The sequence below is a fragment of the Triturus cristatus genome, chromosome 2_1 (genome assembly GCF_964204655.1).
Source record: "Triturus cristatus chromosome 2_1, aTriCri1.1, whole genome shotgun sequence".
Taxonomy (NCBI): Eukaryota; Metazoa; Chordata; class Amphibia; order Caudata; family Salamandridae; genus Triturus; species Triturus cristatus.
In genome coordinates, this window is record NC_140581.1 from 274,610,196 (window position 1) to 274,636,904 (window position 26,709).

General features: G+C 45.7%; 1 protein-coding gene across 16 annotated transcripts in view; it reads left to right on the forward strand.

Moving 5' to 3' along the window:
* Window positions 1-26,709, forward strand: part of NIPBL (NIPBL cohesin loading factor) — a 1,722,939-nt gene that overhangs the window by 904,629 nt on the left and 791,601 nt on the right. For all 16 annotated transcript variants that reach the window (XM_085631078.1, XM_085631072.1, XM_085631074.1 and 13 more), the window contains one exon: window positions 22,446-22,546. In XM_085631078.1, the coding sequence (XP_085487204.1) occupies window positions 22,446-22,546 (101 nt within the window). The remainder of the gene's footprint in view (window positions 1-22,445; window positions 22,547-26,709) is intronic.

The following is a 26,709-nucleotide window of genomic DNA, read 5'->3' on the forward strand; positions in this document are numbered from 1 at the left end:
GACACCCAGCTCTTACTGGCATTTGATTAAAAACTCTAGTAATACTCAGGGCACCTTCTCAGAAGGCATGACTACGATTGCTGCTAGGATGATAAATAACTTCCTACAGCTAAATACTGGGAAAACTGAGATCATGCTTTTCAGGGATGCGCATCTGCTCTGGTCTCCAGAGTGGTGGCCTCCCGAATTAGGCGCTGCCCCTGTCCCCAAGACTGTGGTCAAGAATCTAGGCATACGTCTGGACCAAAAACTCACGTTTAAAGAGCAAGTCACAATTGCCGTGGGTTCCTGCTTCCATATGTTAAGCCTCTTACCAAGGTGTTTCCCTTTCTCCCCCCTCACCATACGTAAAACACTCATTCAAGCACTGGTGATAAGTCGCCTGGATTATTTCAATGCCCTCCTGATTGCGGCATGTGAGTCTTCTCTAAATAGACTCCAGGTAGTTCAAAACACCGCCACTCGTCTTGTCATGAATTTACCAGTCCGAACAGCCTCCCTTCCCCTATTACAACACCTGCATTGGCTATCAATACGTAAGCGGGTTAGATTTAGGATATGTTGTATTGTGCACAAAGCAGAAAACGGTAAAGGTCCTAGTTATCTAGAAGACAAACCCATCCAATATCAGCCAAACAGACCCCTCCATTCAGGAGTGAAATCCCTGCTCCTCATTCCCTGCTTCAAAAATTCACGCATGGGTCGAAAAGCTTTCTTTCATTAGCTCCTATTACTGGAATCGGCTCCTGATTCATCTCCGGAAATGCCCAGAATAGCTCTCATTTAGAAAGCTTCTTAAGACCGAGCTCTTCTAAACTGCCCATATCTGGTCTGCTCTGATTGCTGCACTTCGCCAGCGCGGAGATACCCCAATGGGGGTGATTCCGGTGCTTTACAAATAAAAAAAAAAATTAGTGTGTTTGGTAGGAGGGTGCATGGGGTTCTTCTTGCGTTTTCCCTTACACCTTTTTGCCCTTCCTCCCTAACAGACGTGAGGAAAGAGGATATACTACTTGACCCAAGGCACATTGTCAGATCCTGCCCTAGGCAATGTATTTTCTTTCTTTTTCTTCTGGCTTAGCGCCTTTGTGCTTGTTCCTGTTATGCATGGGTACAAATATTTCTTGCCATTTTTTCTTCTCTCAAGGTTCTTTGTGGATGTACCGTGTCCGTTTCTTGGCATGAGTGATCTACTCTGCTGACTTTCTCTTCCATGCCACTGCATGGTCTGTTTTACTCTGCTATGCCCCTGCGTGAAGCTGTTATTGGTTTTTGCTTTGAGCAAAGTTTTTGTGCTGTGCTGGATGCATTTCCATGACCCTTCCTATACCAGTACCAACCCTTAGTTACTAACTGGTTGTTCTTCTCAAACATGTGTTCCTTGACCACCCTCTCTCGGGTTGGTTCGTATGGAGGTTTGGTACTCTGGAGTCTTACGGTCACTTTTCATTCCCTTCTAGCAGGCGAAGATAAAGTTCCAACTCCTTGGGGGTTCGTTCTCTCTTTGACTCCTCAATGGTAAAATAACGCTCTCAAGTGACGGTGAGATCCTAACTTTTGATGTCACAGGAATTGTTGGCTGGACACCAGTTGACCCATGGACACTGGACATTCCCTTTGCTTCGGGAATTTTCTTTCCCTTCTTCCTTTTGAAGAGGTGACATTCCTTCTCCTCCATAGGCTTGGTATACTGAGAGTTTCTTGCTGTGTTTCATTTATACCTCCTGACTTTTTATGGCTCTTGTTTCCTGTGAACACATTTATTTTGTTGCCTCTGCAGTTGTTATAATATGTCTGCTTCCCTTCCATCTGTTAATCCACTTCTTTTACTGATCAGTCGCTTGTGGACCTCCGCTTGTGGTGCTGGCTTTCCCACACTTATTATTCTCTTTCTCCGCAGCTCTACCAGTGCCCCCACCCCCCTCTCTTATTCTGTCTGATACATTTTTTCTTCTTAGATGGAGACTAGTTGTCTGAACAGGCTCCCCTCTGTTGGACTTGTTAAACTGGCTTTTACAGTTTCAAATCGTGGTCTTTGTTGCTTTGGTCTAGTGGGTTGTTTTTTCACCTGCTGTGTTTCCTTTCAGTCTTCTCTCAACTGCCTTATTGTTGTCATTCATTCGGTGGTGGTGTTTATGGCTGATTTTCTGGGGTGTGTGATGTCTCCACATCCTCTGTTATCTTGTGCGGTACCGCACAGGTGTTGCAGGGGAGCCGCTACCATGTCCCGGCCACCGCCCAATGTTCTACACATTCTATGTAACCTTCTTGGATATGTTTTATTATACAGTGTATATATTGCATTTCTATGTATTTTATATTAATATATTCTGTTCTGTCTGTGGTCATACATCTTAATCGGTTTCTCTATAGACAGTCATGTTATGTTTCCTTTCCAGGAGGGGGCACGATTTTGCTTATGTTGATTAGTTTTTCCACGTGTCCCACTTGGCCTTCATTTGTTTGTTGCTTTACAATTCCAAACTTTCCTCCTCTTGGTTCTCTGTTACATGATCCCTGAGGGCTTGCATCTCTGAGTATTACTGAGGCCGCGGATGGTCTATGCCATCCTTATTCTTCACCATGCTTTCTTACAGTTTGGGTGGTGCTTTGCAGTCACTTGTGCATATGGTAATGAGCTTGGTCTCGGTGGTCTTAGCTATTTTTCTTGGCCTTTATCCCCATCCGCTAGATGGCCCAGTTCTCATTGGGAATGCTCTACGGTGTTGTAATTATCTGAAGTGTACTTCTCACCCATCATTATTCATCTGCCATAGGTGTCCTTTCCAATTTTTTCTCCAATATCCATTCCCCCTCTCTCTCTAAAACTGACTCACTTTCTCTTTCTCACTCTCTCTCTCATTTCATCTCATCTCATTCAGAGGTTAGGAACCTGTAGCTAGATCTCTCTATCAGATGAAAAAAGTTACTTACCGTCGGTAATGCCTTATCTGATAGCGACAAGATGTAGCCACAGATTCCTTGATGACTCACTCTGCAAACTGGGTTGTCCTTTTTTTCCCCAGATTTCTTCTGGCATTCTTTTTATCTTTCAGTTATATAAAAAAATCTGAGAAGGTAATACAACATCCATTTTACAAAAGGAATATTCTTCTTGGGCATACTGTTTCCTAGCAGTTTCTATAAGTGGCTCTGCGTTTTAGCTTGGAAAGTGGTCACAGAAAAAAATTGATGTCAGGGGAGGGCTTATAAGGACTATGTCAACGTAACATCCAGTGTACAAAGTACTGCCTGGCCAACATTTGCTTGTTGTTGGGCTAGCACTTCCACACAGTAATGTTTTGTAAAAGTTTACACCAGTTAGCTGCCCAGCAGATATCCGCTATTGGAAAGTTCCCCAGTAAGGCTATGGAGGCTCCATTTTTCTGAGTGCGTGAGATTTAGAAGATTTGAGGAAAGTCCTTTTAGTTTTAGCATAGTATGACTGGATGCACTTGACAATGCATCTTGCAATGCCTGATTTATGATAGGGCCTTTCCCTTGTAGAGTTTAGAGAAAGCAACAAAGAACTGTTGTATTTCTAATCAGTTTAGAACGGTCAGTGTAGTACATGAGGGCTGAATCAGGTTGTGGGAAAAAGACTGGCGTTCAATGGATTAATTAAGGTGTAACTGAGACTACCTTAGGAAGGAATTTGGGGTTGGTGTGAAGGACAACCCTATCCCTGTGTATCTGGAAGAATCGTTCTACCAGGGTTAGTGCCTAAAGCTCACTGACACGCCTGGGTGAAGTGATTGCAACCAGAAATGCCACCTTTCATTAGAATCTGGAGGGGGCAGATGTGGAGGCATTCGAACATAGGATCTATGAGTCTTGTTAGGACAATGTTGAGGTTACATGTCGAGTGTTGTGGGACTTGAGGAGGAATGACTGTTTTGAGGCCCATCCATAAAAGCTTTAATGACTTGAATTTTGAAGTGGGAGATATGTTGGTTCTGAAGATAGGTGGCATCTGGGTGTAGCCGAATGGAAATGAAAGCCTAACCAAAATTCTGCAAGTGAAGTAGGTGGCAGACAATAAACCTCACTTTGGCTGCTTAAGGGTCATTGTGATTTGAGTGACAGTAGTACACAAACCTCTTTAATTTGGCAGCATAACCAGAACAGGTATTCATACGTTCCAATGGGATGATTAAGGTACCCAAATTCTAGAACTTCAGGAGCCAGATCACTACATTGAGTCACCTGGGGACTGGATGCCCGATTTCTCCATGGTTCTGCGTGAGGAGGTCCAGCCGGTTGGAAAGCCTCTCGTGCAGTTACTACCAAGAGTTTGATCAGTGATGTACTAGGATTGGAAGGCTAATCTCAATCCTGATATTTCCACTTTACTGCTAGACATCTTCGTTCACAATTAAGTCTGTCAATTGGGTTTGCATATGCTCTTAGGGTTGTAACCAAGTGCTTGCATTTGTGGCTTCTTATTTGTACAGGCAGGTTATACATATTTTCCCATATATCTACAACTAGCTGTTAATGGCATATGTACCTCCTGAAGTTCAAAAGTCTTTACATTCTACAATTGCCCTTTTCACAATCTGAGTATCTTCCCCAGTTATGAGTCTGGCTCAGAGTTAATTTCATAGATGCATGTTTGGATATGCGTCAGGTGAGTTCTTATCCTTCTATAGAACATTTTACATATTCAGGAAATGGTTGTTCTGTTTTCCCCTCATCCACAACAAACTGCCAATGCAGTGCTGAGACTTTTGGGTAGAAAAATGCAATTCTTAACATAGTTACATAGAACAAAAGTGAGCTACTGTGCAACTGGAACAGTTATGTTCAGCTAATCATCAATACAAAATGGCACACCAGGAGGTTGTGAGAAAGTGCCATCTTTCTTGCATGGTATGCCCCCACTTTTTGCTAAATTGCCGAATGTACTTTGATTAGGTGTACCCTGGACTCCTGCCAATCAGGTGCCCAGGGCCTATGTCCCTTCCTTAAAACACACAAACTCCAAATTGGCAAACCCTAGCCACATGTCAGCCCCTGGTAAATGGTACCGTAGGTACCCAGGGCCTTGTAGCCAGGGAAGTCCTCTAGGGGCTGCAGCACTCGTTGTGCCACCCTTAGAGGCCCTGTACCCTTACACACACACACTGCCTTTGCAGGCTGAGTGTCTGGGTGCAGGACAAAACAAAGTCGACATGGCACACATCTGTGTGCCATGCCCATCACCTACACTGCCAAGGCATATGTCAGTCACCCCTCTAGCTGGGTGCCTTACGCCTATGGTGTGGGCACAGGAGCAGGAGCCCTGTGCCCCTACAGTACCCGGGTCCATTCCTGGGCACTGTAAGTGCAGTGCTGCCATTTAAGAGTACATGGTGCTGAGAGCTCGTCAAACACGAGCTCCACAGCACCATAATGGCAACACTGAAGACTGGGAAGTTTGGTATCAAACTTCTCAGCACATTAAACCCACACTGATGCCAGTGTGGGATTTAATGTACTAAGCACCCCAGAGGGCATCTTAGAGATGCCCCCTTACAGCTGACCTACAATCCACGTCTGCTCTGAGGCTGCCCAGGCTGCCACACAGCAGACACGTTGCTGGACCCCTGGGTGGGAGAGCCCCTGCTCTCCCGGGCCTGCAACAATGCACATCCTGGGTGAGGTGAGAAATCTCCTCCCCCAGGATGAGCAAAGGGAAGCTTCAAAGGCATGCCGCCATTTGGAGTTTCCCCAGGCCACTGCAACCCCCCACTCTGGCGGGAAGCTTGGCCGGAAACCCCATACAAGGACAGGGGATGTGCCAGCCTGCCCACCCCACTCCTCAGGTGGGGGAGGCGAGGTGAAACACATCTCCGGGCTCTCGCCATCTTGAAGATGGGAGGCCCTACCCTATCAGGATTAGGCTACTGCCCCCCTCCCACAGGAGAGAGGCAGGATAGGGGGTGTACCCACCCCAGGACAAGGACCCATTGGTCCCTGGCCTTCACCTACCTATAACGCCCCTAAATCTAGTATTTATGGGCACCCTGAACCTTCCTTCCCCAGATTCCAGATTCAAAAACTACAAGAAGAGCAAGAAGAACAAAGACCTGCCCTGCAGCTGCTAAAAAGGGAAGAAGACACCAACTGCTTTAGCCCCAGCCCTACCGGCCTGTCGACTCCCGAACCTGCACCAGCGCGGCATCTCTCGTAGCCAGCAACCTCACCAACCCCGGGGCACCTGGCTACCTTTTGGCTCTAAGCCCCTTGGACTCCCATGAGTAGAGGCTCTACTCAGAAACCTGTTTCTAACCCCTGGCAGCAGCCCGGAACCGCGAACCCAGCACACTCTGCACCAGCCAAGCCTGGCCAGTGCCGGAGTGGACAAAGACCCTGAGGACGACCCCACGGCGACTGTGACCCCGTGTCCGGCACCCAAGGACCCCCCTCGACATTCTGGAAGGAGCCTGCAGCCTCAGAACAAGGTGCCCCCCCCCAACCGCGATCAACAGAGGGTAAGATTTCCCGACACCAAAAGGCACCCCTGCACGCGGCGCCCTGCGGCCCCCTGTGCCCAATCCCGGGGTACCCACCTAACCTACAACTACCCAACTTACCTCTCGAAGTGGTGGTGGCACCTGAAGCATCCTCGTCCCCGAGCTTGCAGCTTTTTTCCTAACCGGAACATTCCCATTGATTTCCATTGAGCGCCCGACAGCTCAAAAGCACCCTGCACCCAGCCGCCCGAGTGGCCCTGGCAGTGCAATCTCTACACTAGCCTACTTCCCCACTTGCCCTGGGGGAGTGACCAGGAGCCCAGCTCCCACAGCCGCGTGGCCCGCTAGTCAGCAGCCACCAAACCAGGCCCCCCTATTCCTCATAGGCTAACATTGGGCCTAACTCTCTCTGCACACGGCTGCCCTAGAGCTGCTGAGGGTGAACTAACTGTGCCTATCTGACCTTGGGGGACCCCTGAGTCTATGCCCAGAACTCCACCTTTGCCAGTCGAGAACTTACCTGAAAACCGCTAACTCTATTTTCTACATAGGGTAACATTGACTGGCTTTTTCTTGAAATTTCGTCTAAGTGTGGACTTTTCAAATATTCACTAAAAATCAGCCGAGCGACAAACGCAAAAACTCACCTGTTCTCAGGTGGGCTCACAGTGCTGGATCTTGGTGCTCAGCACTAGCTCGGAAGAATACTCGCATCTATACTTACCAGTAACCCAATTTTCTCCCATAGGAAACCATTGACTGCTTTTCTGTGAAATTTCTTCTAAGTGTTGATTTCTGCAATCTTGAAATATTCTTTTAAAATCGTACAATTTCTGCAAACGTAATTACTTACCTGTTTCTGATAAAGACCCCAGTGCTGAGTCTAGGTACCCAGACCTGGATTACAAAAGTAACGATAAAGTACTCTACCTGCAACTTGAATTTCGCCATAGAGATCCATTGAATGTTTTCTTTGAAATATTTTCTAAGTGTCAACTTTTGAAGTAGCTAAATATTATTTAAAAATCAGTACAGTAATTAAGTCGACTTTCACCACTTGATTCTGAATATTGTCCCAGGGCTGGATCTAGGAACCAGACCTGGAATTCCAAAAGTAATCTGAAAAGTAATTTATTACAAATAACCTGAATTTACCATTGAGCCTAATGCATTGTTATGTTTAGGAAATAGGATTGTTTATTTCAACCAACTGTGACTATTTACAAAAATCCATTGCTTATTGCAAGAGTATTTATATTCAACCTCTCATTCTGAGAAAGTATATTTTTATTCCCTTTGTGGTTCTAAAAATAAAACAAGCATATATTTTATATATATATAAACCATTGGCCTAGAGTTCAGTTATTGAGTGTGTGAGATCATTTGCTGACTGAGGGTGTACAAGAAATGCTTTACACTGTCCTCTGGTACTGCCTTACTGCTCGACCAAGCTACCACTTTAGAGAGTAAGGTCATACCTAACTTTAACCTCTATCAGCCCCTGGGGGACTGTGGACTCTGTACACCCTGTACCTATTAGGGAACAGTATATACAGAGCCACTTTCTCAGAGGTGTTACAGGACATAAAATCAACAGGTAGGAAAGAAAATGGGGTTGTGTGTGGGGGTGGGGTCGGGGCAATAGAGAAGAGGATAAGAGATGGTTCTTTAGCTCAAAAGCTAGGTCATTGGAGAGCAAAAAAAGATATGTGGGAACTAAAGAGCACAACCACTACTCCAGATGTCGTTTTTCAAGGAAGTTTTACATTTTAATAAAAAAGAAATTGGAGTAGTGTTTATGAATACCTCAAATCACCCGGGGGAACGTTTCTGTGTTAGTGCTATGCACAACATTGCTTTTAAGACCTGTACTTATTTGTCTTATAAAGTTACATTTTGAAGACTTCACTGGGTTATTTGAGCTGTAACGCTTGATCAGTAGTGCAGACTAACTAAAATTTAATCCTAACTACCACCGGTATTCAATGCAAAGCTTTTAGCACTAGAGAAATGTGGTTGTTTGTCGTACCCAATCTCTCTGACTCCTGAATGAAGAATAACTTTAATAGGGGATGAGTGATGAGACTGGGACACCCATGAGAATGCGCCTCTGCTGCAAGGCAAAAGTCATTTGGAATAAAATGCTTTTATTTTCTTTACTGAGTGCAGCACCGCCCTGGTCTTGGATGAAATCTTTTCAGTGTGAGTTGCTGTAGTTTACAGGGCGAATCTCCCCGAAGCCCCAAACATTTTACTACTTTGGACAAAGAATGTGAAGTGGGCCGTGTGATGTTCTGGTAGCCATTCAATTTGAAAGCTCAACTCTTGAGGGTGAGGGAATAAGGAAAATGTTTCATCAGGATTATATTTTAGAAGATGAACTGACACTCCGCTCTGGAGCATCGTTTAGCAATGTTTTAATCTATAATGTCTTTGGACGAGATCTTCAAATCAATTTGGACGTCAGTTTACTTGAGGACTTCCACACACATATTTTAGAAGCAAACAATGAATTCTGAGGGACAGTGCAGGCTACTAATATCAGCTTTGAAGTCAAACTGCCCAGTATCACTAGCTGTTTGCAATTGGTAAGCAACAGTAAGAACCAGCTCAGCACTTAACCGTCTACATTATGCGTTACTTCGTGACCTCTGAGTTGATCTTGGCTGACTATATCAAAGGCTACAAAGAAGACTAGTAGGATGGCAAGACATCCTAAAACCTTACCCAGCTGCAGTAAATTTGCTTCATGGCAATAGTTGACCATAATATTGGTATCATCCTGAGGTGCTTTCAGTAAAGGTGCAATGTGCCCAGTTTTGCGACTCAAGAAATACACCTTTCTTAGATGGGTCTGGGAAGAGGTCGCAGGGGAGGACTTGTCTCCGTTTTTTGCTCTAGAGAGCGCACACACACTACCAGCGAGACTGCTGCTACTGTGGACCCCTCCATGCCCTGTGGTGGCAAGATTGCTTTGTTATAAAGACTGTGATCACATGTTGAGCCAGCCTAGGAAGAAAGGATACCTTGCAATTGACAACATTGTTAGGATCTTCCTAGACTTCTCACGGGAAATGCAAAGGCAGCGATCCACATTTCAAGAGGCAAAGAGAAAACAGGCAGTTGGAAATACTGTATGCAATGCTGTTTTCAGCCTCGTTGAGAGTGGTGGCACAGGGGGGGGGGGCAGTTCTTCCAGACCAGAGAAGGTTTGGGTTTGGTTAGACCGGTACCTGTAGCCTCTGCTGGGTCAGTGCTCTCGAGACGGCCACTTTCGCAGGGCCAGGTCACGAAGATGGTCCAAAAACCACAGCAAGGCTACCCCCTCAAAGGCGGAGGCCCACGAGGAACACCTGAAGGTGATGGCAGTAGTGGAATCGATGAGCAGCAAAGGAGCAAGTCCCACGTCAACGGGGGAGGAGGAGGAAGAGGAGGAGGAAGTGCGGAACTCCGACTTGGACCTCAATTCGAGCACTGGACTACCTACAGGGACTCCTGGGACATCGGACAAAATCATATAATCCACTTTTCTTGTTGCTACAGTTATGGTGGCACAAATGTGTGATTGAGTTGGGAGGTACCAGGGGGAATATAGTAGTCAGGTTTGCCGCTTGACTGAGCACAATCTCACCACAACCCCGAAGTTAGTGTTGCACGTGGGTCCTCCCACAAGCATTTGTGGTGGTTTGATTGCATGTTTGGATGGGGTGTGCCGTTGCCTGCTTGTCCTGGGTAGTGAGAGTTGGGATGACAGTTGCCTTTTGGTTAAAAGAGAACACACAATTCGTACCCCACTGGTTTTCTTATACACCATCTGCATCTGAATGGTGTTGTCACAGGGTTGGACTATGTGGAGGGAGAGGCGACAATTGGAGAGTTGTAAACTAGATCAATGGCTACCCCCATGACACACAAAATACTCTCTTGGAACATCAGGGGATGCACTCAATGACAAAAACGTCCTTTGTATTTTTCTACCTGAATAGGAGGGGAAACCATGTTACACTGCTACAGGGGACACATTTAATGGCTAGGGAGGGTGTCACTCTGCATAGACAACATATTTGGCTTATCCTAGGGGTACATTGATTTGGGTCAGATATGGGTTCCCTTTTCAACATATGGGCAACCTGTTAGACACAGAAGGAAGATATGTAGTGGTAACGGGCCGCCTACAAGGATGGGACATAGCGCTAATTTATATATATGCCCCAAATATGGACAACTGAGGTTTCCTAGCTAATTTGTCACTCCCATTGGCCTCCTACCTGGTCCATTCTGCAATCATAGGGGAGGGATTTAACTGCGTAGCGGATCCCCTAACTGATTGCTCACATCCCCCGCTAAGGGATTCACCTGTGCCTAGGGCAGCCTAGAATATTGCGTACTGGCAGACCACCTGGGCGTTAGTGGTCACATGGTACCGACTACACCCACAAGCAAGAGATTATTCCTTTTTCTTGAGCTTATATGACCTTCACATACAACTGGACACGTTCCTCTGCACCGCTCATGTTCCTGGTCTGGTACATGAGGTATAATGGCTAGAAAAACATCCTGGTACTGCTACAACTGATGCAGACTCCTTGAGCGAGCGTTTCTCTGGTCGAGTACAGATGACCTGACTGAATTGCAAGCGAATAGCAGACACTATTCCATAAATCCAGCACCTCTGGTCTCAAAGTTGGTGCACCTCTTGGCGACTTATTCGTCAAATATTCAGAGGTCTTTTTCCATGCGGATTCAAATTGACATTGGCCTTGACACATTCAGAGTGGCTCACTGAGATGAAATCACTGTGTATGACTTTGAAAGGCAAATTGTGTCTTAAAGTCCCAACCTAAGTCCTTTTGCACACATTGCGAAGCGAAGGGTCAACCATTTTTATTGATTGTCCTGAAGATGGTCCAGTGGACAAGAGCCTATATTCGACCGAAACGTCGACAATTACACTTTTTCTCCTTTTTATTATTATTTAATTCAGAGAAGGTGTTCACAATTGTTACTAGGAAGGATATTTATGTACAAACACCTGCAACTTCCAGTTTCAATGTGTCTTATAATGATTTTGTACCCGTTATGAGAATTGTTTTTCTAATAATATAAAATTCATGGAACATACAAAGGACGGAAGGGCGTTAGGCAAGCTTCTAAACACACATGCCCTCACACATACCATGGACCTGGCTAAAGCTGGAAAGGATAAAATTGTGCACCCCACATTTAAAGGCAGAGGAAGTGTTTCTTTTATTGACTTTATCTTTGTTTCGAATACACTAAAAAAATGGGGGGGGGGGTGGTATGTGCTATAGATCAGGAGGAGGCTTAGATGGTCACAGACTAACAGCGAAGCTTTTTACAGAGCATTAGCTGAAAATGGCCAACAGCTTATCGCGGACTGTCTAAACCCATATGTGGAGGGTATTGAACTGGTCATGGATTCAAGGGTATTGCCCATCTAATTGATGGTTTGCTTAGGGCCAAAACATATCAAGAAAGAACAAATGACCCAAGGTGGTTCGACCAAAAGTGCTCCCGCGCCCTGAGAGAGCTGAAATTAGCATTAAAATCCTCCCCAAGAGATAAGAGGAGGGTGACCCTATGTAGGGCAAATTATAAATCGGCAGTAAAATGCCGTAAAACTAGTTTGCAGCAGCAGGCTTGGGAGGACTTAAGGGAAGCAATAGAGCTAAAGAACACAACTGCTTTCTGGAAAGTTATAAATGACTCTTGCTTCCAAGAGGCAAAAAAATCAAGGGTAGCTAATCACATCCTGCCAGAATCATGGTATGAGCATTTCCATGGTCTTTACAGTCACTGCCTGAATGAGGCCCAGACGGAAGCAGAAGGGGGGGAGCAGTCTATCAACCAGATAAGTTTCACCCTGGGGGAGATCAAGGTAGCAATTGAAGGACTGACTCGAAACAAGGCACCGGGCCCTAATGGGATTCCTCCTGATCTTTTCTTGTGCCAGGTAGATCTTTGGGCACCAATCCTGACCAGAGTCATTAATGCAGCAGTAGACACAGGTATGCCACCATCTTGGTCCACAGCCATAATCGTTCCCATTTTCAAAAAAGGCAATAAGGACAGCCCACTTTGCTACCGGCCCATTTCCCTAATTGATGTGTCAGCGAAAGTTCTAGGAAGGGCTATCCTCAGCCGGTTAATGGACTGGGCGGAGGATCGACAGATTATCACTGACACACAATATGACTTTAGGCCGGGAAAGTCAACCACCGATCAATGTCTTAAACTTTATTTACTGGTAGCCAAGTACACCATTGCCAGCCAAGAAACTGTGTACTTGGCTTTCATGGACTTGACGGCGGCTTTTGACCGAGTCACCCGTAGGAAATTATGGGCAATTATGGGAGGTCTTGGTGTGGACCCGGGACTTATTAACATTCTAAAGGTATTGCACCAGAACACCACTGCCAGTGTCAGATACAATCAGGAGGGAAGTACCACCGACCCTTTTCCATGTTCAAGTGGGGTGAGACAGGTGGCCCCATTTCTGTTCACCCTGTACATAAATGGCTTGGATCAGGCACTTAGCACTTTAATGGTTGATACCCCACGGATTGGCTTAAGAGGGATCCCCGTCCTGCTTTATGCGGACGACGCGGTTCTCCTCGCGCGGAGATCCAAAGGGCTCCAGAGTTTGATAGACGGCTTTGTTTCCTTTATGGAGAACATAGATCTGTCCCCTAATTTAACTAAGTCATACATCATGGAAGTAGGGAAAAAACCGAGTAAAAACTATGTTTACTCGATTGGTTCCCATCACCTGGGAAAGGTGCACTCCTTTTCTTATTTGGGGATACTATTTGACAGTCGTCTTAATTTTAAGGCCCTTGTAGAAGAGAAATGCCGCACATTATTGAGCTGCTTTGGGTCGATCATGAACTTTGCACGAAGGTTGGGCCGTTGGTGCCCGGAGCAAGTGTAGCAGTTTTCAGTGTAGCCTTTATGGTCCTGTGGAGTTTGTAATGACAAACTTCCAGCACCATATACTCTTAATGGCAGCACTGCACGTACAATGGACTTAGACACTGTAGGTTTACACGTCTCATGCACCTGTACCCACACCACTGGTATAGTGCACCCTTATAGAGGGGTGACTGATCCATGCTAGGGCAATGGGTTGTAGGCATGGTACACAGGGATGTGTGCCATGTTGACTCTTCACTTAGTTCTGAACCAAGACACTCAGCCTGAAAAGGCAGTGTGTGAGTGTAAAGGTACAGGGCCTCTAAGGGTGCCACAATAAGTGCTGCAGCCCTTAGAGGTCTTCCCTGGTCACAGTGCCCTGGGTACCTGTGGTGCCATTTACCAGGGGCTGACCTGTTGCCAGAAATGCCATTTGGGTTTGGATGTAGTTTTTTTAAAAGATCATAGGCCCTGTGTACCTGTTTAGCAGGAGGCCAGGGCACACTCAGATAAAGTTCAGGATCAACAAAAGAGCAACTCTAAGGAAAAAGTTTTTGGAAAGCACAGAGAAAGGAGTTTACTTTTAATAATATCCGGGCCGAGGAGGACAGCGTTAGGCCTCCTTGGTGGGAACCCTATGATGAAGCATGTCACCACCAGGTTGGTGAGTGAGGGTTCTTTTTATTAAAAGTAAACTCCTTTCTCTGTGCTTTCCAAAAACTTTTTCCTTAGAGTTGCTCTTTTGTTGATCCTGAATATAGTCTAGGGGGATTTAGAGCGACCCACTCTCCCTCTCTCTTTTGTTGTTCTTTATACACTCAGATAAAGCACATCAGCAAAAAGATCGGGCAACCATGCAGTAAGAGGGCACTTTCTCACAGGCTCCATATCAACCTGCTGGAGCTCCGGTCGATTCGTCTGGCACTGAAGACATTTCTTCCCTCTCTCCAAGGGAAGTTGGTGCAGGTGTTCAGACAACACCACCGCCCTGTGGTACTGTAACAAGCAAGGCGGGGTGGGGTCGTGGACCCTATGTCAAGAGGCTCTTCGTCTCTGGACAGGGCTGGAACATTAGGGCATGTCTCTGGTGGTTCAACACCTGACTGGTTCTCTGAACTCCAGGGTGGCCCAACTCCGTTGCCGGTGCCTGGTGGATCATGAATGGCGTCTTCACTTGGAGGTGGTGCAAGGTCTCTTTCAGCAGTGGGGAGTGCCTTGGTTAGATCTGTTCGCCACTGAAGAGAGCTCGCAATGTCAGCAATTCTGCCTGTTGGAATTTCCAATGCAGCTCTTGCTCGGCAGCAGCTTTTCATTGCAAGCGGAACTGTGGCCTTCTCTTTCCGCCTGAAAGTGCTGAAGAAGATAAAGCGCGACTGGGCCCAAGTCGTTCTTGTGGCTCCGGACTAGGCACGAAGAGTCTGGATCCCAGAGCTGTTGAGCATGGCCATCGATCCTCCATTCAGACTGCCACTTCAGAAGAGTCTTCTGTCGCAGCAGCAGCGGAGGGAGGGTTCTCCACCCGATTCTGTCCAGCCTCCACCTCCTTGACTGGAGATTGAATGGCGATAGTTGACCGCTTTTGACCTTCCGCCCGAAGTCTGTAATGTCATCTTGGCAGTGAGGCGTCCCTCCACTAAGACGGTATACACCTGCAGATGCAACAAGCTTGTGGCATGGTGCACAGCAAAGGCTGTGGAACCCCGTTCTGCCCCTTTATCTGAGGTTCTCCTGTACATATTTTCTTTGGCACAACAGGGCTCTTCCCTCGGCACTCTTAAAGGCCTTTCTTCACCTTCCTGATCAGCCTTCTCTTTTCAAGTACCCTGTTGTAAATAAATTTCTAAAGGGCATTACTCTTTCCTCCTCCTCGTTCATAAAGCCCCAATGGGACTTGAACCTGGTCTTAACCTATCTTATGTGCGCTCCCTTCGAGCCTCTTCACAACTGTCCTCTCGGGCTCCTCACTTTGAAGACCGCTTTCCTTGTTGCCATCACCTCTGCTCGCAGAGTGAGTGAACTTCAGGCTTTGTATTCAAAACCTCCTTTTCTTACTGTTCATCTGGACAAAGTAGTCCTTCGCACAAGGCCCTCTTTTCTTTCCAAAGTGGTTACCTCTTTCCATATAGGACAGACCATCACTTTGCCCACCTTCTTCCCACCCCCGTACCCTTCCAAGGAGTAGGACCCAAAACAAGCACAGTTTTTCTTTCTCGACTGTTTAAGATTTTTGGGTAGATGATCAACTCTTCAAGGGATATGTGGGGGCTAAGAGGGGCTGTTCTGTGCAGAAATGCACCATCCCTTGATCGGTTGTCCTATGCATGAATTCTGCTACTCCTTAACAAACAAAGAAGCCCCAGTGGGACTGCGTGCCCACTCCACCAGGGTGACGGCAGCTACTACCGCCTTGAGCGTTGTCCCACTCATCGACATCTGCCAGTGCGTCACATGGGCATCTCTGCACACATTCACCAAACAATATTACTTGGACAGTCCGGTCCGAAGAGATGGCTACTTTGTCAGTTCTGTTCTCCAGGACTTTTTGGTGTGAGCTTGGTTCGCAGACATGGCATTGCTGGGGTATGTATTCTAAAGGTAAGGAATCTATAACTACAGTCTCTTTCAGATAAACAAGTCACTTACCTTTGGTAAGAATGTATCTGTAAGAGACATATGTAGTTATGGATTCCTTACTGCCCCACCCATCATCCCTGTTCTGCGAGTTGACTTCTAGAGTTGGGACTCTCTTCCAGGGCCCTACCTAGTTATGCGCTCCAGTGGTCATTGTCTTGCATGGCTCTGAGCTTCTGGCATGGAAAGTTGTCAGAACTGACGGCCGCGCGCAGGGGCGGCATCTAAATAGACGCACCGACGTCATCCCGGTGAACACGACGACAGACGCGGAGTCGACCGATGCAACCTACCGATATGTAGAGGTACTGCTAAAGAAAACATCTACGGATACAGTCTGATGCCTGGGGGTAATTCTATACCTAAGGAATCTATAACTACATATGTCTCTTACAGATGCATAGTTACCGAAGGTATGTAACTTGTTCATTAGTGGTACTATGGGCATTATCACCAGAAAGGGGCTGTAAGGGTTGCAGGATGTATTGTGCCACCCAAGAGACCCCTCACCAAACACATGCACACCGCCGCTGCAGCCTGCGTGTTTTTAGTGCAAATAAGGAGTCGATCTGGCACACATCATGTGCCAGGCCTACCAGCACTGCAAGAGACAGAGGTAAGTTACCCCTACAGCAGGCTTACAGTCATAAGGCCAGGTGCACTGTACCTCATGTGAGGGCATACCTGCATGAGCAGATATGCATTGATACTGTCTAAGTCCATTCTAAGACATTATAGGCGCCCGGTGAAGCCATACTGAGCACATGCTCTGGGAGCCTGTCACTGAGTTCCAAAGCTCCATGATGGCTTCACCAAATTCTAAGATGTTTGGTACCAAACATCTCAGATTAAGGAGCCCACACTGATCTCAGTGTTGGATATATTAATAAATGCACTCAGGGCTCCTAAGAGGTCACCCCTGCTAACCTACCAAAACCACTAGCGTGTACCCGACTGTTCTTCACCTGCCTGCTGCTTCGAGAATGTTTATGCTCCCGTGAGGTGGATGCTTTTTGCTCTCATGGGTCAGAAACAAACCTTGCTCTGTGTGGGGTTGCCCTTTTTTATGCTGCCCACGGTCTCTCCTGCTAGTGGAGATGCCTGACCAAGACCCACTTTTGGCGACACAGGTGGCGGGAAAATTAGTACACAAGAGAGGCGTGTCCCCTTTAAGCAAGGGCCATCCCTAAAGTGTACTGAGCTGAAGTGACACCCCCTCTTTTGAAAATTCTCCATATTATTTTGGAGGATTCCTGCAAATTGTTTACGGATATGCCCCCTCCCCAGAGGGGAGTGGACATATAAAAGGTGTAGTTTCCCTAAAAGTAGGTAGCATGTCTACTGCCTTCTAACCCCTGTAACTCCACTAAATGGAGTATTTAGGGACATCGCTGAACCATAACCCTCAGATTACCAATGAACTGCGAATAAGAGGACAAAGAAGAACCTTGCAGCAGCGAAGACTGAAGACACCAGCTGACTTTTGGCCCAGCCCTACCGGCCTGTCTGCAGTCCCCAAAGACCATACTACAGAAGAGTGTCTTGTCCCGAGACCAACGACCTCCAGAACCCTGGGAGGACTGCCTGCCTTCTAAAAAAGACTCTTGATCTCCCGTGGTCAGCGGACCTGTCCAAAAGAAAACCAACGTTAAACACCAAGTACTGTGCCTGTTGAACAGCGAAGTTGACTACCTCTGAACCTTACGCTTATGGTTCAAGTCCAAGAGGCCCCCCGGTCCAAATGAGTTTCCTCAGCGATCCTGAGCAAGAGTCTCTCATGGGCTGACAACTGCCGGTCTCCATGTCGACACCTGCAGTCTCTGCACATAGATCCGCCTCAACCGCGACTCTCCTGGTAAGCTGACTGCCGACGCCAAAGGGCACAACTTCACCGGTAGTCCCTGGACTTTGGGGAGATGTACCAACGTTGTCCTGACATTCGAGCACATCCTAACTTAACTGTGCAGCTGTAGGTTTCCTTTGTCCAGTCTCCTGGTCTCCGCTTGCAGCCTTTATACAAGTTCGAGATTCCCCGTGGTTTTCATTGAGCACCTGATGCTGTGTTGGCACTCTGCACCTTGCTGCCACTGTGCAGCTGGAGTTGTAAGTTTGGTGCTTATCTTAACCCCTGGAGACTGGGTTCCAAAACAGTGCTATTCACCTGCAAGTAGTACTACTTTGATTGCACCCTTTCTCCATTGGATAACATTGGCACCAGACCCTGACATTTGACCTCTGCACCCAGCTGCCCCAGCGCTGCTGGTGGTGGTGCAGTGAGGTCTCTTACCTGAACCTTTCTTGGCACTGATTCTTCATCCAAAGGTTCAGTACCGTAAATAGTTTACTTACTTGCATATCGCCAATTGTGTTTCCTCCCATAGGATAACATTGTCCTGATTGAAAAAAGGTACTAAGTGTCCTCATTTTACTTTGAAAACCAGTAATATTGCAAATCTTATTTTGCTGCAACTAAGTAGTATTCTCTACTTTAGCCTCTGTAAAGCGTCTGGGGATCCACTGGACTCTGTGCACACTATACCTTACTTTGGAATAGTACATACAGAGCCAGCTTCTTGCACCTTCTACCCTACACTCCCTTAACACCTCTAAATTTAGTATTTTGTGGAGAGCCTGACACCAGAGAACCAGATTCTGATGCCCTATGAAGGACACAAAGAGCCACAAGAAGCAGAGACTGAAGAAAGCACATGACTTGGCCCCAGCCATGTTTCCTGTCTGATGTTCTGTGTTGACCCTACTCCAAACATGATTTGTCCTGCAGCTGAGTTCCTTCAAAATCTGGGAGGACTGCCTTCAATAAAGACCAAGTGCTCTTGAAGAACATTTGATCTGTTCCCTGCATCCTACAGAGACACCAAAAGAGAAGACTCTCAGGCCTCTGGAACCGCCAAACCCCGACACACGAAGCTCTCACTGCACCCTTCGCCTCTGGCCTGGTTTGAAGTGGGCCACCGGTGCCAACAAGGTTCCTCAGCCCTCCAGAGCTAGAGTCCATTGTGGCCTCTGACCCTCCCGTGGACTCCCCTTGTTGCCTGCAGCCTCTGCATGCAGAAACCTGATGCCTAAAGGGATCTCTGCACCCGTTGCGCCTGGGCTGTGGAGAAGATGACTCCAGGTGTCCCGACGTCCCCGAGCATCGTAAGCCTTGAACCCGCCTGTTGGTTCACCTAGACTGGCTTCCTAGTCCGAACCTTCAAACTCTTCTTACAGTGACTGATCCCTATTGAAACCTATTGTGCTCCCGATTGCTGTTATGCACCCAGCTGTCCCCGTGCCGCTGGTGGTGTACTATTGGTGCTGCCTTGGACAATGCTCACCATTCACCTTAACTCCTGGAGATTGGTCCTGTAAGTCGATGTACTGTACTTGTTTGCAGAACTTGTTCTTCCTTCCATAGGGTAACATTGCAGAACTTGGAAATTTCACTGTGTTCACTTTTTGAACTGAAAAGAAATTATATTTAAAAACGTACTTACCTGAATTATTTTTATGTAATGCCTAAACATATATAAAGATACTTTCTATTTTTTTTATAAATTGATGTTTGTCCTCAAGTTGAGTTGCCAGTTATAGATCATTGTGTATAATTAGCAAATTTCTTGCACTTCTGTGTTAAGCCTAAGGCTGCTCGACCACACGGACCCCTAACAGAGCACTTTGGGATTGGATATCAAGCCCTGTCCGCTCATGAGGGAATCTCTGGACTCTTTACATGGTATATTAACTTATTGATATGTCACATAAAGAGCCAGCTATCTACATTTTAGACAGACTGGGGTATTACTGAGAACGGTACAACTCTCCGATGAGGACACCCAGGAATTCAGAACTATGCTTTACTGCTAGGTCCTTTGCCTACAAAAAATGTGACTGCAATGTCCATACTCCCCTGACCTGCTTTGAACGAAGCTGACAGTGTTTCCCACGGTTGGAGATGGGAAGTATTAGCTGATTAGTGTGCAGTGGTTTCAACAAAAGTGCACTGAAGAGCTCCTCCCATTTAAAGACTTTCGATCGGAGTTCGATCTTCCACAGGGCCACTTCTTTCTACATAGGGTAGTGACAGCAGCAGTCTTCAAACAATTGGAAAACTGACATGTCAGACTCACAGTCCCACAAAACCTGTCAATACATTGTGCAACGGGCACCATTAAAGCAGTCGTATGCCTATACAGGGCAATACATGGGAACGTTCTCAAACCCCTAGAAAGACTGAAAGCTCAGTTGGAGCACGACTTTGTAGCTACCATGCTCGAAAAAGACTGGGAAAACATCTTAGAAAGGGCACCCAAGGTACCCAGAAATGCCCAATTTAAACTGGTGGACTACTGTATCCTTCATAGGGCATACCTTACCCCAGGACATGTCAATAAATACTTACATAAGGTAGATCCAAAAGATCCAGGCCCACAGTCCCACGAACCATCACCAGATGTTTTACCTGCCTCAAACCCTTCGCCACTCTGAGAATGTATGCAGGAGCCATATCATAACACTTTGTATCTCATAAACCCAATCTTTGACAGATACTACGGGATACTCCGACAGCTAGAGCGATGTGCTGTGTCATGCAGTGGAACAATTCAATAACCTGAACCATAAAATGCTTTTTCTTGTTTTGTGGGAACGTCTCATGGGGAGGGTGTGTGGAGGGAGGGTGTAGAGTTTGTGACAGTTGGGGAATTTTGCAATGGATTTGACATTGAAGATGCTTGAACTGTATGCACCACCATATGGTGACTGATGACCCAAACGAAATTGTGATGTGAAGAGAAGTCTTTTTAAAAAATGTTTTTAAAAGGAAAAGAAATACACCTTCCTTTAGGAAAACATGTAATATATTGTCCCATAAGCTAACCGCTTAAAATCACTTTTGGTGAAGACCGTAAGAATGTAACCTAGGCCAGGGTTGGTATCTCTTGCAGTTATGGAGTATTGAGTTTGCATAATTTTATCTTGCTTGTGAAAAGTCTATGAATTCCCCACTTTTACTTTGTGATGGGGGATAGATAGGTTTAGTGGTGGCTGCCAAATTGAGTCTCACCAGAAAAAGATCTTTGGAGCAATGTACAGCATTATGGATTTTTATTAGGAAGAAGCTGACTTTGGGGGAGTTCACCTTCTGCATGTAAAATGTCCTCAAAGATTTTAAGGTTGAGAGTTCTTTAGGGGCATTTGATGTTCTCCACTACCTTTCCAAGTTATGAGTTATCATCTTAAGGTAAAGATTGTATCTGAGAACTATGAGTTTCTTCTGCTTTTTCAATCTTTGTTTTTTGGCTGTTGTTTTTAAGTCTATTGTTGTTAGAACAGCTCTTTTGCTACTGCTGCCAAAGGATTGATCCAAGTCTTTAGAAAAACAAGTGAGATATTTTCCGTAACCTGTCTGGTGGACATGAGTGCTTGCATGTTTGTTTCAGCCCCTTTCTTCCCTTCTTGAAAGATTGATTTTTTTTGTTTTGTTTAATATTGCCTCTGTTGGGACATGGAAATATTGAAGGAACAGATGCTTGAGCCTCTTATATATAAGGACCACATCCCTTGTGGTGGTGATCAGGATGTCTTTGGGTGTGATTTGGTACTAGTGGCTTTCCAAAAATCCAGATTCACTCTGACACCTTGTGATGCGTTTCACTTACAGAAGCTACAGGAGCTTTGATGTCCATAAGAAAAAAGTAACTGCTTCAAAGTAGCAACATCTAATGCCCTCTCTTTATCGATCGGTATTCTGTCAAAATTCCTAAACTTTCCAATTGTCTCCATGTAGTCCGGAATCCTAGGATTGGATGGGGTGTCTAGTTAGACCCTCCTTAATCTGACCATCTAAAACTAACATTTTTGCTGTACTTGATTGAGTAGAACACTTTCCGAATTTATTAAAATAAGAGTGTGAGTTTTTCTCTCAGTAAGTTGAGGATTACCATTCTGCCTTTTCTTCCTTTTAACAAATGTGTGCTAGGTTGGTGTATTAAGTTAAATGTATTTTATTATTGCTGATTTGGTTAATTGGGTTATCTTAGTTGCCGTCTGGTTTAAATATATTTCAAATCTTAAAGGTTTGTTTGATGAACTGGGATTACAAGTAACATGTCTTATCCTAAGTTAGAATTTGTCCTTACTCTTAATTTATTAGAACATAAACGAAGGCCGTTGGACACTCTATTGCTGTGAAGTTCCGATCACTTTATCATAAAGGGACAGTCCACTGTATACTACATGCCTTTCTCTTACCTTTGTGCTAAATAGATTTAATAGCACGTTTAACTATTTGAAAATCTAATTATCACCCAGATATGTTTATTTCTGAAAAGGTCTTTCTGAATGATATTACTGATGCCAGCCATCACTGAGTCTAAATTTCCTCCTGTCTTCTTCATTCATGTGTCTTTTTGTTCCCCACAGGTGTTCTCTAGGTATGAAAAGCACAGACAGCTGATACTTGAAGAAATCTTCACTTCACTGGCAAGACTACCCACAAGTAAAAGAGGTTTGCGGAATTTCAGGTAGCTGGTCAACATTAAATTACTAATACATACTGTTTTTAAGTGTAATTTTGCACTGGATCTAGATAAGACATGAGGGCTTTTCTTGGGGTCCTTTAGCACTCAGAGGTTACAAGGCCTTACCACATGTGGATAAGGCAGTTTGACATGGGTAGTTTAGGGCAACGATTTTGCACTCCAAATTGAAAAGATAATGGACAGTCTGAGGGTAGCAAGCGTAAGCAAATAGAGCTTGCTCCAAGATGTAGAGGGAGTTTCAAACTCAGAATTACTATGACACAATACATAAAATCTAATAACTTCAGTGCTTTACTTTTCATTACCAAAAGTGACTGGGTACTTGGTCAAGTGAAATAATACTTTGATAACTTTTCAAAAAGCAGAACTTTTGTCTCCCTACATCCAGTACAAACATTTTATAGCTCCTTAATACTAGCTGCTAAAATTCAGCTTAACATAGATTCCTGTGGCCTAAATTGACATACAGGAATCCTCCAAGTCTGTTCAGTAATGTTTGGAGGGCTCGGGTTTTCGATCGAAAAATGAACTTTGTATTGCAATACTGATACCCAGAATTTTGGCAAAAAAGAAATTTTCTAGACTCTTGTGCTGTGCAACTTTCTGCCATTTAATGGTTGGATCTGATATAGACTTCCAGCTGCAGATTCTGTACCTTTGAATTCCCCCAGGCGTCCAACTGGATCGAGAAGATTTTTCGTGAGTAGTTCCCCTGTGTGCCTGCAGGCTCTACATGGAGTCATCCGCACCGGTAATAACGTCCAATAAGCCTATAATGGCACAACCTTTGGTTGCTGATGTTAGTTCTTTTCTTTCCACACCAGCCAGTGCTGATCCAAGAGAAGAGCTACCCCTCTGTCAGTGTTTGACAGCATTTTTGTGACATTTTGTCAACTCTTTTTGAGGTTTGTTCCTCCTGGTTTGTCGAGAATGTCATTGAGCAAAACAGGTTTGAAACCCTGTGGCTCCTGTCACCGCGCCATGTCGGTGACAGACCCACACCTCATTTGTGGTGTCTGGAGCGTGACGACAACTCAGTCGTGCTCCGATTGCTAGGCCATGGCCAAAGGCTTTGAGGGAGCAGTCACTGAAGCTGCTAGCAGTTCAGCATGCAACTCTGCGAAAGTCACAGTCCCGGTGTAAAGGAAGTTCCCAGGTCCGTTCCAGGATTCCGAAGTCCTATTTGTCCTACTCTAAATCATGGGGCACTCAGGTAAGAGGCACAAAAAAACCAAGAAGTTGACACACGCTTTGACTTCTTGTCCGTCGGACCAGCGTGACGAAGTAACATCGGTGCTCAAAGCCTGCTTTGTCAGAACCTGCACCTTGACCAGCTCCCTGCTACACCAGCTTTCCGGGAGCCGAAGCAACCCCCACACGAATTAAGGGGTTTTATGAAGCCATCCACCTAATTTTTAAGCTGCCTGACCCCTCCGGTGCTCCTTTAGGCCCGCAGGATTTAAGGGGGTCCCATTTGGTTCTGCGCCGGTAGCTCTGCCTCTGAGCCCCCATGGATCTGTACTGGTGCCGGTGGAGGCATCTCAACCTTCGCCGGCACAAATGCTTCCGGTGCCAGTCCCATTGTGATCCCCGAATGTGCCACAGAACCGGAAGTGCATCGACTGATGCAGATTCCAGCTTCGACTGGAGCAAAAGAGACTTAGTCAGTTATTTGAACACTTGCTTGTTAGTCTTACACCGGCTAGAAATCTTTCTGCTTCTGGATTCAGACAAACTCCTTCTTACTGAAACCTGGCTTACTGAAGAGTCTGCCCCTGACATTTTAGCAGCGGTGCTTGACAGTTATTATATTCTTCAGGCAAATAGGACTATGGGTAAAGCAGGGGGAGGGGTGGTGGCTATCATACATCAGAAAATACAGTTTACTTCACTAGCGGTCACGGGCCTACCTTCAGTTGACAAATATACAAATTTGAGTCTCCTCAGTCTCACTTTACATGTGAAATATTTTACAGACCCCCTTGTCATATGCCAACATTCCCCCAGTTATTGGGTGAAATGATCTCCCATCTAGCCATTAACTATGCAAAAATCCTCATAATTGGAGATTTTAATTATTGGCCCAATAATGTTGGGGAGAGCACTAGCTCTGTTGAATTGGCTGATCCACTCTCTGGGATGAATTGTACCCAGCATGTGAATGCCGCAACTCCTATAAAAGGCCACATTCTTGACCAAGTCTGGACATCAAATCGGACGATTTCTAAGTTACCATGCACTTGGTCAGACCACTATCTTATAACATTTACTCTCTCCGGTCTTCACTTAACCAAGCCCCAGCTGATTGGGAGCCGTATGGCAAGAAACTGGAGCTGCGCTAATATAGGGGACCTCTGTACGCTGCTGGCTACCATGGCCCCATCAGAACAGGAGTCACTAAACAACCAAGCAGAAAGTATTAAATTGTGGCTTGAATTTGCCAGTGGCAGTGTTGCCACATCAAGAAAAACAAGATTATGAGACCTCATGATGCTCAACGCTGGTTTTCTGACGACCCAAAATTAAAGAAACTTGCCCAGCATCATCCAGAACGCAAATGGAGACGACATTACTGCCCAGACAAAAAATATATTTTCCTAACCCAGCTCAAGGAATATAAAAATGCTATTTTACAAACGACGGCTGACTATTTTTCTAAAAAGATTATAATCTCGGCTAATAAATCCAAGAAAATCTTTGCCATAGTGGACGAGCTATCTAAGCCGGATAGGGTCACAGCAAAACCTGCCCCTTCTCAAACTCTGTGATTCTCTTAATTCCTACTTTAATGAGAAAAATGCCACTATTAAGTCTAGCATTCCTCCTACAATTCCTCTCCCCATATGTAAATACCCTCTTTTGTTAGATCAGGCCCCTTTGATTTCTATGGAAGTATTCTTTGGCTTGTTAAGGAAGTTCGGATCCGGCTCCCCTACTGAGTGCTGTCCCCCGCACATATTACAGGAAACGTTTCTCACCTGCCCAGACCCCCCCCCCCCCTCTTTCACTCCTGAATAACTCCCGTAAGCAGGATATATATTTAAAGATGCAGAAATTTTTCCAATCCTAAAGCAGCCAGGCTCAAAACCCCCTAGCCCTTACTATCGTCCCATCTCTCTGCTTCACTATTTAGGCAAAATTCTAGAGGCTCATGTAGCTAGTTACCTCAGCTCCTTTATTGAACATTCTTGACCCTCACCAGGCAGGCTTTCGGCCGGCACACTCAACCGAGACTGTCATCCTCCCGGTCATGGACTAACTTGGAAGGGGGGGCTCATAAGGGCATTACTCAGGCCCTGGTACTCCTTGATCTCTCGGCTGCTTTCCACACGGTCGACCATGACCTAATTGACTGTGTCAGTAACTCCCGGATCCAGGGCCTGGCTCTTAAGTGGCTTTCATCCTTTCTAGGTAATTGCTCTCAAGCGGTTCTCCTCGCCAATATCTCTTCCAAAATGAAACTGACCTGCAGAGTACCCCAGGGTTCTTCTCTCTCACCACTTCTCTATAATTTGTATCTATTACCCCTGATCCGCTCTCTCAAAGCAAGGAAGGTTGGCACCTTCACTTATGCCGACGATATCCAGTTGATATTCGATATCGATCAATCTGCATCCTCTGTTATCAACTTTCAATCCACCATGAGATTTGTCAGTGAATGGATGAACAGTAACCATCTAAAACAAAACCCTGATGAAAAAGAGCTGATCCTAACGGGTGGGCCAGCTAACCCTTGGAACTCCAACTTCTGGCCACCCCAATTGGGAAATTCCCCACTCCCAGTCTGGGTACTATGATCAGCGATGACCTGTGTATGAAAGCCCAGATTGGGACAGTGGTCTCCTCCTGTTTCTTCCTGTTGCCCAGGATCAGGAAGATCAGTAGATTTCTGACCACAGAAGCCCTGACCTTAGTCATCCTGGCTTTGGTAATCTCCCGTATTGATTATGCCAACTCACTTTATGCAGGTATACCGGCATATCGATTAAATCGCCTGCAGCTGGTACAAAACCAAGCGGCTAGATTAATTTACTGTAAGAAAGTGGCTCTGTATATACTGCACCAAAGTAAGGTTCAGTGTGCACAGAGTCCACAGAGGTTTGGCAGAGGTTAAAGTTAGATATAACCTTACTCTCTAAAGTGGT